This window comes from Coptis chinensis, chromosome 8 (genome assembly GCF_015680905.1).
Source record: "Coptis chinensis isolate HL-2020 chromosome 8, ASM1568090v1, whole genome shotgun sequence".
NCBI classification, from domain to species: Eukaryota; Viridiplantae; Streptophyta; class Magnoliopsida; order Ranunculales; family Ranunculaceae; genus Coptis; species Coptis chinensis.
Genome location: NC_141463.1, coordinates 57,079,085 through 57,093,399, shown reverse-complemented (window position 1 = coordinate 57,093,399; position 14,315 = coordinate 57,079,085). Strand labels below are relative to the sequence as shown.

General features: G+C 36.8%; 1 protein-coding gene across 1 annotated transcript; it reads left to right on the top strand.

Annotated features, from left to right (window-relative positions):
• The first annotated feature begins 2,778 nt into the window (after nucleotides 1-2,778).
• Nucleotides 2,779-3,711, top strand: LOC147482065 (uncharacterized). The gene has a single exon (XM_086579179.1). The coding sequence runs from the start codon at nucleotides 2,779-2,781 to the stop codon at nucleotides 3,709-3,711; it is 933 nt and encodes a 310-aa protein (XP_086435305.1).
• The last annotated feature ends 10,604 nt before the right edge of the window (nucleotides 3,712-14,315 follow it).

Here is a 14,315-nt window from a genome sequence, read left to right as displayed (position 1 = left end):
GAGAATTCTTCTCCTATTAAAACAAATTCTAACACTTTTAATTAAAGCGGGAATCATTCTCCTATTAAAACAGAATCTCTCTCCCAATTGAAAAAACGGGTTTTTAAAACTTAATTTAAAACAATTTATTAGAAAATTAAAACGGATTAGCAACTAAAACAGTAATCCCAATTTTCTAAAAAAAATATAAATGTTTTCAAAAGAGCCGGTGCGTATGCACGGGCCTACAAGTTAGTATCTTAATATTAAAACTCCCACAAGGGGTATTTTTCGAGCTCTATTAAAATTCCACGCCATCTTCTATTAAAACGGAAATTTCTCTCCTATTTGAAAAATGATTTTTTTTTTTTTTTTACAACTGGAATTCCTCTTTTATTAAAACAAATTCTAACGCTTCTAATTAAAGTGAAAATCATTCTCCTATTAAAATGGGAATTCCTCCCCTATTGAAAAGTGAAATTCTAGCATATCTAATTAAAACGGAAATTATTCTCCTATTAAAACAGGATCTCTCTCCCAATTGAAAAAACAGGTTTAAAATTTAATTAAAACTTCATTTAAAACAATTTGTTAGAAAATTAAAACGGGTTAGTGACTAAAACGGTAGTCCCAATTTTTTTTAAAAAATCTAAATGTTTTCAAAAGAACCGGCGCGTATGCACAGGCCTACAAACTAGTCTTAATATTAAAGCTCCCACAAGGAGTATTTTTCGAACTCTATTAAAATCCTATGTCATCTCCTATTAAAACGGGAATTTTTCTCCTATTTGAAAAACGAGATTTTTTTTTATTTTATTTATATATATAATTCTAACACTTCTAATTAAAGCGGGAATCATTCTCCTATTAAAATGGGAATTCCTCTCCTATTGAAAAGAGAAAATCTTGCATATCTAATTAAAACAGAAATTATTCTCCTATTAAAACATGATCTCTCTCTCAATTGAAAAAACGGGTTTTTAAAATTTAATTAAAACTTCATTTAAAACAATTTGTTAGAAAATTAGAACGGGTTAGCGACTAAAACGGTAGTCTCAATTTTCTAAAAAAAACCTAAATGTTTTCAAAAGAGCTGGTGCGTATGCGCGGGCTTACAAGCTAGTTAGATCTTATTTTGCACAAAATTTTTAGCGAGATATTAGGAGGGTAAAACCAGAACCCTAATAAACAAAAAGCTTTACAATATAAGGAGTAAAAAAAAAAGAAAGCAATTGATCTTCTCGGTTCTCTCTTTTACTTTGTTGCAATCCAATATTTTTCTTGTTCTTTTGGTGCACTCATTGATATGGAGAAGAACACTTATTGATGTGTCTATTTTGTTTTGTGTGGTGAAATTCTTGGATTATGTATTTATGAGCAGTAAATTTTGCCAATTGGGCAATTTTTTAAATGAGAGATGAATACATTAGTTAGCTGGTTGATTGGTTATGATCAATGTGTTATTATTGCTTATTATGTGTAATAATAAACGCTCAAGTGCCATATCTGTTTTGTGATCATGTGGATTGTAGCACCAAAAATGACGCTAATGATGATAATTTTATATATCTCATGTGTCATCTTATTATACAGTCCATTTATTGAAGATTCTGAATTGTGTCTTTACAATGTTATTAGGTAAGTCTCCTAAGTTTAGCTCATTAAAGATTTCGAGTACTATTTAACACACAAACTGGGTATGACGCTGATTTTTTTTTTTTTTACCTGTTATAGGCACTTTTATGGTCGACAATATTGAACTATTTCTGTAGCTTTGTTGCCTTGAGAATAGTGCCTTTCATCATTCGCCCACAATTGATTTCATGAGTTTTCATCATATTTACTTCTAAATTCTAATGCTTTTGTTAGACAAAAATGGTATTACTTGGGTTGTGGTTGGAGTTTTAATCTCAATTTTTTGAGCTAAGTCTCGCTTAGTGTCTGCCACGTCAGCCCAAAGATAAATATCATTGTAAATCAACAAAAGCCTATGGTTCAATCCACATGGACATATGTAATCTTACTGATCATCAACGATGTTAATCTTTTCAAACCTCAAAGGTTTTTCATGTCACTACTCCAGCTAAAAAGTCTGCTCTCTGTTTCAAGCTTTCTCTCTTTTCTCTCTTTTCTCTCTATCTTCCAAACTTCAACTTCTTTTTATACGGACCCTACTAATCCAGTGAATCAAGCATCCACGTCAGCTCAACAGACTCAACAGAATTAGTTGTCATAACAGAATTAGTTATGCAGTTGTAATAGAGTAGGACACTTATCATTATCTTAGCAATTGTATGAATACTATAAATACATGTAATGCGTAGAGAATTACAAGAAAATAAAATCATTTCATTCTAAAGTTTGTAATGGTATCAGAGCCATCAGCTCAAAAGCTAAAAAGACGATTCTGAGACTCCATTAAAATGTTACTAAAGTTTCAACAAGCTAAGTTTTCCTTCTGCATCACTCTCATTATTCAAGTTGTTCACTCTATTCTCTATTCGTTTATCTCATTTCTCTTTCAATTCTAATCTGAATCAATCAAATTGATCAGTATTCATCTTTCAATCTTCAACCAAAACAATGAATTCAACAACACCTTCAATGACTTCTGTTAACATAAATCATTTCATTCCCATTAAACTTACAAAAGACAATTTTCTACTCTGGAAATCTCTCTTCATGCCAGTGTTGAAAAGCAATAATCTTCTTCATTTTGTTGATGGATCAAGATCAATTCCAAATCAATTTCTTGCTGATACGACTACTATCAATCCTGAGTATCTTCAATGGTAGAAAATGGATCAAACCTTATTAATCTGGTTAAACGCAACTATTTCTGAAGGAATCTTGCAGTATGTCATTGGTTGTTCAACTGCAAGAGAACTGTGGATTTTGTTAGAGAAAAGATTTGCTGTGACAACACGTTCTCATATTCATCAGCTCAAAAGTCAACTTCAAATGACCAAAAAGGGTAATTCAACCATGTATGAGTTTCTACAAAGAATTAAGCACCTCTCTGATGCTTTAATTGCTGCTGGAAATTCACAAACTGATGGTGATCTGGTTACGCATGTTCTAAATGGTCTTACACCTGAATATGATGCATTTGGTACTTCAATACGGTTGAGAACTGAAGAAGTGACTTTTGATGAGTTGTATGGTTTACTTATCAGTGAAGAAATCCCAATTCTATCACGACATCAAGCTTTGGTTGATTCTGCTCCTCAAGCCTTCTACTCCAATTACAATCAAATGAATCGAGGAAGAGGTTATCACAGAGGCAGAGGTCGTGGAAATAATCATTCTCATGGTAGAAGGAATAATAGTTTTGGACGCGGTTCTAATGGTTTCAATCCAATGAGAGGTTCAAGCTCGAATTCTGATTCTAGTGAGCAAGTTAAAGAAAACAACTCTCTTGGTTCTACCTCAAAGCAAAGTTGTCAGATTTGTGGAAAAACTAATCACACTGCTGTAGATTGTTACAATCGCATGAATTATGCGTATCAAGGTCGAATTCCACCAGTGAAACTTCAAGCAATGGCTGCTAGGAGAATGGCATACAACAACTATTCAGATGTTGATTTCTCTTCTCAAAATGCTCAAAGTAACTACTATGACCAGGGTAATGTCTCTACTCCTAATGCTTCTAGTTACTCAAACGTGTATGGGCATGACTCTAGCTGGCTTGCTGATACTGGTGCCAACAATCATCTTACTCCTGATTTGTAAAATCTGATGATCTCACATGATTATGATGGCCATGACAAAGTGATTGTTGGTGATGGACAAGGTCTGTCTATATCTCATGTAGGAAACTCTTTATTACACACACCACATTCCACTTTTTCTTTTAAAAATATACTTCATGTGCCGTCAATTTCACAAAATTTACTCTCTATTCATAAGTTCACAAGTGACAATGACTGTTCAATCACATTTACTCAATTTGCTTTTTATGTAAAGGCCAACAAAACAAGAAAGATTGTTTTCCAAGGGAGACATAAGAATGGTCTCTATCCTATGCAGTTCACGCATACTTCACAAACATCTCTTCCTTTAGCTTTTCAGTCATCATCTACTGCTTTTCATACTACCTTCTCTGGTGGAAAGGCATCTTCAACTTTATGGCATCACAAAACTGGACATCCCTCCTTGTTCATTTTAAAGAAAATCGTCACTGACTATCATCTTTTACCATCATGTACTAGTGTTGATTTTTGTAATGCTTGTAAAGTTGGAAAGAGTGCAAGACTTCCCTTTTCAATGTCTTTGAATAAAGTTACTAAACCTTTAGAGTTTGTACATACTGATCTATGGGGTCCTTCTTCCATACCATCTACTCTTGGGCATATGTATTATGTTTCTTTTATAGATGATTTCTCTAAATTCACTTGGATCTTTCCTTTGTTTAAAAAGTCTGATCTTCTTACTGTGTTTCAATTATTTAAAACCAATGTTGAGAATCTAACTAATTATCATATCAAAACTCTTCGATCTGATGGAGGGGGTGAGTACATTAGTCAAGTATTCAAGACTTTTCTTCAACATCATGATATCTCCACTCAATATTCATGCCCTCATACACCATAACAAAATGGATTAGCAGAGAGAAAACATCGTCATATCACTGAAATGGCAAGAACTCTCATTGCTCAAAGCAACATTCCACCAAAATTTTGGGTTCATGTATTTCAAACTTGTGTTTACCTTATTAACAGAACTCCTACACCTTCCTTATCATATCTCTCTCCACTTCAAATTTTTTTCAAAAAGACTCCTAATTACTCTTTTTTCAAAGTTTATGGGTGCTCATACTTTCCATGGCTAAGGCCTTATACAACAAACAAGCTTCAAGCTAGAAGCAAAGAGTGTGTTTTTATTGGTTATAGTCCTCATCATAAAGGCTATCAATGTCTTGATCGCTCCATTGGAAGAATCTATATTAGTAGACATGTCATTTTTAATGAAAATTCATTTCCTTTTCGAAATTCAACACCAACATCAATTCCTTCTATTCCATCTGCTACTAAAATTCTTGTTCCTTCTTTCCTACACTCTGACATGTCTTCATCCTCTGCTGATGTCACCACTACACATATAACACCTTCTGACACATCACTTTCTCAACCACCACTTCTGCCAACTCCATCTCACCAAGTTCAAACTAAACCAACTCGGTCCAAACAAGCTCACCTTCCTTAGTTGCATTCTATGATCACCTTCCTTAGTTGCATTCTATGAATACAATATCAAAAATGGGAATTTCCAAAAAGAAAGTCTTCACTGCATCTAAACATCCTATTGGAGCTTACATATCACAGTCCAATCCTCAAGTTATAGTTCCTACATGCTACACTCAAGCTATAAAGGATATCAATTGGAGGCAAGCAATGGTAACAGAATATAATGCTTTACTCCACAACAATACATGGACACTAGTCCCATTTCATTCATCTCAACATTTAGTGTATAATAAGTGGGTGTTCAGGCTGAAAGAGAAATCTGATGGTAATATAGAGAAGTTTAAGGCTCGACTGGTTGCCAAGGGGTTTCATCAAATAGCAGGAGTTAATTTTTCAGAAACTTTCAGTCCTGTTGCAAAGTCAACCACCATCAGGTTGATTCTTACTATTGCAGTCCAGAATAATTGGGGAGTTAGGCAATTGGATGTATCTAATGCTTTTCTTCATGGTGATCTCAAAGAAACTGTGTACATGAAGCAACCACCTGGCTTTGTTGATCCAAGTAAACCCGACTATGTGTGTAAACTTCATAAGTCCTTATATGGTCTTAAACAGGCACCAAGGTCCTGGTTTGAAAAATTGATGGGTGCCTTACTTGAGTATGGTTTCATTTCAGCCAAGGCAGATCCTTCACTATTTATAAGAGCTGCAACAGACTCAATCACCTATATTCTTGTCTATGTTGACGACATTCTAATTACAGGAAGCTCACCTTCATATTGTCAAGATTTCATTCTTCAGTTAAATCAACACTTTGCTATGAAAGATCTTGGTGATATTCATTTTTTCTTGGGTATTGAAGTACTTAGATCAGCTCAAGGCATGTTTATGTGACAAAGCAAATATGCTTTAGATGTTTTGAAAAAGGCAAATATGTTGGATGCAAAGCCTGTATCTACACCTTGCTCTAGTACGGTGAAATTGGATACACATTCGGTGATATTATTTCGATCCCGGATTATCTGAGTCTCTTGTTGGTTCTTTGCAATAATTAACATGGACAAGGCCGGACTTATCTTATCGCGAGTGAATCAAGTGTGTACAAAGATATGCAAACACTAAGAACTACTCATATGGCAGTTGTTAAAAGAATTTTATGATTCTTAAAAGGATCAATCACACATGGTATCTGGTTAACAAAAGGATCACAAAAGATTACAAAGATTCTCGGATTTCGGACCGGTCGGGTTGTCCCGATACTAGAAGATCAACAAGTGGATTTTCTATCTTTTATGGCTCTAGTCCTATTAGTTGGTGTTCTAAAAAGCAACCAACCATTTCCAGGTCATCTACATAACAGAATATCATTCATTAGTCGACACAACAGCTGAGTTATACTGGCTTTGCATCCTTCTGAAAGATCTTCATTTATTCTTGTCAGAACCACCTCTCTTACTCTATGATAATGTCATTGTTATTTCATTATCTTTGAATCATGTTTTTCATAGTAAAACGAAGCATATCGAGGTCAATTTTCATTATATCAGAGAGCTCGTAACAGCAAATTGCATCAAGCTTCAATATATATGCACACAAGACCAAACAGCTGACATTTTTACAAAAGGTCTCTCCTCTGCAAGATTTTCTATTCTTCAACGCAAGTTGTGTGTTTTACTAAACACAAACTTGAGGGGGTGTAATCCAGTGAATCAAGCATCCACGTCAGCTCAACAGACTCAACAGAATCAGTTGTCAGCTCAACAGATTGCATCCACGTCAGCTCAACAAACTCAACAAAATCAGTTGTCATAATAGAATTAGTTATGCAGTTGTAATAGAGTAGGACACTTGTCATTATCTTAGCAATTGTATGAATACTAGCTATAAATACATGTAATGCATAGAGAATTACAAGAAAATAAAATCATTTCATTCTAAAGTTTGTCACCTACAACTTTCTTCCTCTCTCAAGCTTTGCTCCTTCTCTCCACTATGGAACTTAACATCTCCTTTGAAAACATGAGTGAACTTGAGGAATCATTCCAAAGAGTGCTCTCTCTGCCGGGAACAAAGGTGACCGAAACAAACTTCCCACAAGAAGTTTGGGATGAGCTGGTTGTGCATGGTAAAAACACCATAGCTCTACGACTCTTAGGAGGCAGCAAAGTTTAACCTAAGAAGATAATGGAGCTTATCCGTAACTTCTAGGAAGTCCCAACAGTAATGCGCTTGCGTTTTTTAGGTTATCATAACAAAGTGGATCCCCTTTAGCTTTTTGGCACAATTTGACGATTCCAGTGCACTTGTAGAGGTGAAAAAAAGACAACCTTGGACCATTGTGGGTAACCTTCTCCTGATAAAGGACTATGATCCACTCACTGATGTCTCACACATCCAACTTCACAAGCTCCCTCCAGGCCTCATTAGTAGTAAAAAGACAGTCATGAATATCACTACTGAAGCCGGAAGGATACTCCCAGACACATATCAAGCATGTGTAGGTTATGCAAGGATCAAAGTGGAGGTCAATCCTCTTGTCCCGCTTGTTGCTGGAAATTTCTCAAAGCTCCCAAATGGTAAGAAAACATTAGTTGTTTTTCGTTACGAGAAAACTGGTCCGATATGCTTCAAATGTGCAATGCTAGGCCACACTGAAAATCAATGTCAAAACCCAATTACAAAGGACAACCCATCTGGTTGTTATTGGTTCTTGGCTGGAGAAAATACGGTTATGGTTCAAGCTCATCACATTAAACCATCGCTTAGATGGAAGAAAGAATTTGGAAATCAGTTTGAACATGAAAAAGATGCATCAGTGACTCGTTTCGCTGGCCACAACCTATTACAAGAGCTGGATGAAGCATCTGATCCGAAAGGTAGCAAGATAGAAACAATCGATGCGGAGCATCATATCAGTCTCCCCATTTTTGAACCGTTGAATGAAGCGCATGTTAAGATTGGGCAGACTCCTTCATGTGAAAAAGCTGAAATCTCTTCTGAGTTGGTTAGTCCTATCAACAAAGAAGCACATCCCAGAGAAAAGATGATGTTGACGCCACATGACACAACAACCAAGGCCCCTAGTCAACTTGTACTATCGCTAGCAAAGGACACAAATACTTTTGTCTTTGGTGAGTCCACCCCTTTGTCTAAGGCCAGAGGCAAATATTCAACTGATAAGTCAGAGCCTTACAGAAAAAAAGGGGTCGTAACTATGTTAGATGGAGAGCCTGTCAACTCTCCTAATAAGACTCCAAAAGACAAATGGCCCCCTAAACCAACCCGAGCAAGGAAGCCCTTGGGTCCTCGAGCCAAATGGAACCAAAACCCTTTACAAATGGACCTCATAGCAAAGCCTAGCCCATTAAGTCATGTTTTCCCAACCAATTCAAGTATGGCCTCAAATCTCTTTGAACAATTGAATAGACAATCTCTTACCCCCCGCATTCCTCTACTCTCTCCATCTCCATCGCTCACCACCACCCTATATCCCAACCTAACAAAAAATATTTCCTCAGCACCACCTCGTTTCTTAGTCACTCCAGGGCAAGATCATTGGGAGATAACCCAATCGCGTGCCCGAATGACATGGGACATACCGAAATTGTGGGCAGCCCCAGTCGTTATGACTATTTGCCACCCATTATAGTGCAAAGGTTGCAAATTGAGAATATTGTGCATACTGTGCAAGAGGCAGATATACCATCATTGGAGCATGTTGAACTGATGGCTATTGAGAACAAAAGGAGCCACTATTATACTCAGCTGGACAACCAGGTTTGCTTATTTATTGTTACATTAACATTTTTTTTCCTTTACAGCATGTTGTATATATGAGGTCCCTCTTGTTTTAGACTCTTACTTGAACATAATGTTTTTAGCTTTGACCCTGGACCATGTTTAAATGATTACAAAACCTTGCTAGACTTTGAACAGTATGAGTACAAACTCTTAAAGGTATACAACTTATTATTCAATAATGACTCTTTACGCTGGGCACATCTCATCGTAGGGAATGTTGATGTCCAATATGTTTTAATGTTGACTAAGATATATTGTAGGGAAAGCTTTTTCATCACACAAGATTGCTCCAAGTACTGTTTTAAAATTCTTATTAGTTGGTTTCATTATCATGAATATACATGTTTTCCAGCCTTATGTACGTGCATATTTTTTGTTTTAATCAGGCATGTCTTCTGCTTTATTACAGATTTTAGTAATTCTCTCATCATGGTTAATGTTGTCTACAATATAGAGAGCAACATCTCGCTGAGTGTTTTTGGGGTTCATATTTGTTGGTACTTTTTGTTTGGTTTGAGGCTTTGGCAATCATACCATTCCTCCCAGACATGTTCTATTATATTGGCGACGGGCTCAGGGAAAGCCCCCCGCCAAGAGCAATGAGTATCTTTGCCTGGAATTGTCGCGGAAGTGGGGCTTCTGTGACAATTCGTGAACTCTAAACACACATGAGCTCAATCAAACCCGATATTTGTTTCCTGTCCGAGACAAGGGTTGATGCGTCAACTAGTCTCGATAGATTCTCTCCTCTCGGTTTTCAACACTCTGTAAACTTTCCTGCTAATGGACGTAGCGGTGGTCTTTGGCTTGGTTGGAATAACAATATGAATCTTGAGGTTCTTTACTCCTGCGAGCGCTACATTGTTGCCCTTGTAAAAAATAATCCTATCGGCACTGAATGGTTATGCACTTTCGTCTACGGACATCCTGATCAATCTCATCGAGCAGAACTTTGGAGTAGCTTCACTGATCTTGCTGCTAATCATAATTATCCATGGCTCATTGTCAGGGATTTAAATGAAACAATGTGTCAAGAAGAAAGATCGGGGGAACCACTTTCAAGTCTGCTGAAGCTACTCATTTCATGCAATTTATGTTCTCGGCTGATTTTATAGATCTAACTAGATTTCGAAGGGGTACCCTTCACATGGTCAAACAAGAGATTCAAGAATAATGGAGTTGATCTTATAAAAAAGAGACTAGACAGAGCTATTGTAAACACAGAATGGAGAACTCTCTTCCCAAATGCTAGAATAGTAAATTTGCCGATCATCAAATCTGACCATGGGCCTATAGTTGTGCACCTTAAACCGCATACACCCCCTGCACCCAAACCTTTTCACTTCCAATCGATGTGGGCAAATGAGCCAGACTGTAAAAATGTGATCTCCAAAGCCTAGAACACTCACTCCCAAGGATCTCAACCTTATCGTTTTTGTACTAAGCTGAAGAAAGTAAAGAGTGATCTCAAAAGGTGGAATAAGGATGTTTTTGAAAATATCCACTATCGGATTAAGAGATTAAGAGAAGAGATAAAGAAGTGTCAGTCAAACCCAAGATCTAGCCCTTCCGTCGAAAGTAGGCTTCTGGAAGAACTTAACCAAGCGATGCAGCTTGAAGAAAAGTTATGGAGAGACAAATCAAGGGATACTATGCTACTTTGTGGCAAACGAACTCGATATTTTCACCTATCAACAGTTGTTAGAAGAAATCGTATTGAGATTAACAAATTGAAAAAGACGGATGGAACTTGGGCTGAAGACCGACATGCTCTCAGTACTGTCATTGAATAACACTTTAAAAATCTTTTTACCTCGTCGAACCCTGTTAGCAAAATAAACGAGCTCAACATCATTGACCCCGTTATTACCAACGATGATAACGAGGGCCTAATCAAAGAGATCACCTTAGATGAAGTCAAAGATGCTCTCTTCTCAATGGACCCTCACAAACCACTAGGCCCAGATAGCTTTACCCCTTTATTTTATCAGAAATTATGGGATATCATCCACCCTGATCTTCTAAATACCATCAAAAGCTTCATGAACTCTGACAACCTCCTGACCGAGATAAACCACACAAATATCACCCTAATCCTTGAATGCCAGAAACCAAAAACTCTAGACCAATTCCGTCCCATTAGCCTCTGCAATGTTAGCCTTATAATTATCACAAAAATTCTTGCAAACCATATCAAACCTCTCATCGAAAAGTTTATATCCCCATCCCAGAGTGCTTTTGTAAAAAGAAGACAGATTTTTGACAATATTGTCATTACCCATAAGGTAGTCAGAACTTTGAAAAGGAAAAAAGGCGCTTCAAACTGTATGGCTATAAAGCTAGACCTAAACAAAGCTTTTGATAGAGTAGAATGGGATTTTCTCTTGGATACCATGGAAGCCCTTGGTTTCTATGAAAAGTAGAGAAATTGAGTAAACCAATGCATCTCTACTTCTTCTCTCTCCTTCAAGCTCAATGGGTCACCTATAGGACTTCTCAAGCCAGAGAGAGGCATCCGACAAGGAGATCTGCTTTCACCTTTGCTTTTCATCATCTGCATGGAAGTTCTATCACGGCTTCTCACAAAAACTGAGAAAGAAAAGAAAATACATGGAGTAAAAATCAGTCGAAGCGACACACCTATATCTCACCTCCTCTTTGCTGATGACAACTTCATCTTTTGCAGAGCCAACCTCTCCGAGACAAATCACCTTAAAGATATTTTGGAGACCTTTAAAATGTGTCCGGGCAAGAGATAAACTTCCAAAAGTCGGGTATTCTCTTCAGCTGTAACACTCACCACTCGAACAAACAAGATCTCAAAAACATCCTTGAGATTGAAAAAACAATCACCCATGAAAAATATCTCGGTGTCGCCTTGATTCTCAGAAGAAAAAGTGGAATTAAGTTTGGTGAAGTCATACAAAGGGTTCTTCAAAGAATGGAAGGTTGGAGAGCTAAACTCCTGTCCCAAGCGGGAAAGCTTACCCTCATTAAAGTCGTCACCTCAGCTATACCCTCTTACCTTATGTCTGTATTCCCGTTACCAACATCGACTTGCAATACCCTAGACTCTCTAAATGCAAATTTCTTTTGGGGGAAAACAAAAGAAAACACAAACAAGATCCATTATATATGTTGGAACAAGATTTGCCACCCAAAATCAAGTGGAGGACTTGGAATCAGAATTGCCTCGCACCACAATACCGTTTCACAAGCAAAGTTATTTTGGAGAATTGTAAAAGAACCAGACAACCCGTAGGCCTCTAGTCTCTTAAAGAAATATGCACGAGGAAAACCAATCCTGTCTGTTAAATGCCCAAAGGGTGGCTCAAAGATCTGGAAAGGCATTATAAAGGCGAGAGACGAAATTCTTCCTCAGTTATGCTGGCATATCGGATCAGGAAATGATATAGACATATGGCTGGATCCCTGGATACCTACTCTACCAAATAAAAAACCTTTTGGTCCTCCACCATCAAACAACGCCTACAAGAGAGTTCTAGATCTTATAGACCAGCAAAACCACACCTGGAAAACAAATATTCTAGATACCCTCTTTCTCCCCAACATTGTCAGGGAAATCTTGAAAATACAGCTCAGTCAAAACGAACATGTAGACATTATCAGATGGACAAGGGAACAAAATGGGGAACTCAGTGTCAAATCTGGGTACAAATATCTCAACACAAAAACATCTGACAATGGGCAAAATCAGTAACTCTGGAAAAAGATTTGGAATATTGATACAGCAGAAAGAGTAAAGTTGTTCCTCTGGAAAGCTGTCACAAACAGCCTTCCTACACGAGAGAACCTGAGGAATAGGACTATTACCAACTCCGCAACTTGCCCGCGGTGCAACAACCAGGTGGAATCTAATTCTCATGCACTCTTCCATTGCAATATGCTCAGACACATCTGGTATGCTTCTAAACTTTCCATTAGAACGGACCACTAGAACCAAACGGATTCAATCGGCTCTATTATTAGTACTATTTGTTCTAACCTACATGATAAAACTATTTTACGAAGCACTATGAGTAATTTCGCCACTACTATGTTTTCCATTTGGATTAGTAGAAATGACCTTGTCTTCAGCCAAAAACAAACAAATGTTTCCAGCATTATATGTAGAGCTGAAACTTTCATTACTAACAATGAAAAACCCTTTTCCAAAAACAACCATTTACAAATGTGGCCTCAAATAAACAACAATTGACATTACCTCACCACAAATGCCTCTTGGGATTGTAACACAAAGCAAGTAGGAATAGGTTTTGCCTTATGGAATAACTTTGGTTATTGTATTGATGCAGGACACAGTAGAGACACAACCTCTTATCCAGAAGAGGCAGAGGCACGAGCTATCCGAGGAGGACTAGACCTGACTCGGCATTTACAAATCCGATATCTCGCCATTTTGACGGACTGTAAAAATTTAGCTGAAATGTTGGAACAGAGGAGAACAAGCTTATCTTGGGGAGCTACCTCAATAGTGCATGATATTTATGCTTGTATCTCATTGTTGGATGACTATTATTTTCATTTTATTCGTAGAGACTCTAATTTTGTTGCTCATGCACTAGCTAGTAGTGGAAGGAGAGCTCTTCCATTTTTTAGTTTGAATCCAACTACAGCTAGGTCTCTGATTCAGTTGTCCTTAGATTAAAACTTTGTAGGAAGCGCTTCCTAATTTTTTGGAAGTGTTTTCCTTTTATCTAAAAAAAAAAAAAAAAAAAAAAAGTTGGAGTTTAACTCATAGGCTCTATGCTATCAATATCGGATATATCGGCCGATTAATCGCGTATCGCTCGTAAACCAATTAGTTTTTACCGATTTTTAACTTTTTCTCACCATACCGATTTAATTACCGAATTGACCGATTAATCGCCCGAGATGACCGATTTCTCGCTAAACCGAGAAAAAAAATTATTGAAAATATCGGTTCCCCATCCAAAAAAATACGTAAAATTAACGAATTAAATTCTTAAACCGTATTAATAATAATAGAACCCAATCAATACACAAAGCTAAGAGTTTACTTATTTTCCCCTCCTTAACGAAAGTTAAATATACAAATTATTGTATTATCTTTCTAATAAATATTATCGCTTCTCAGCCCCCTTATTCATTTAAATATTTAACGTAATTTTTGTGTTTGACATATCTGTAGTACTCCAAAATTAAGCTAGTTAGATGTGATTATGAGAATTTGATATTTTTTATTGTATCTCAGATCACTGTTTAGATATATTTGGTATCCCCATTATACTATTATATATTTTGAAATAGTCAAATATATACATCCACTGTAACCGATTAATCACCGATTATTTCGAAAACCGATTT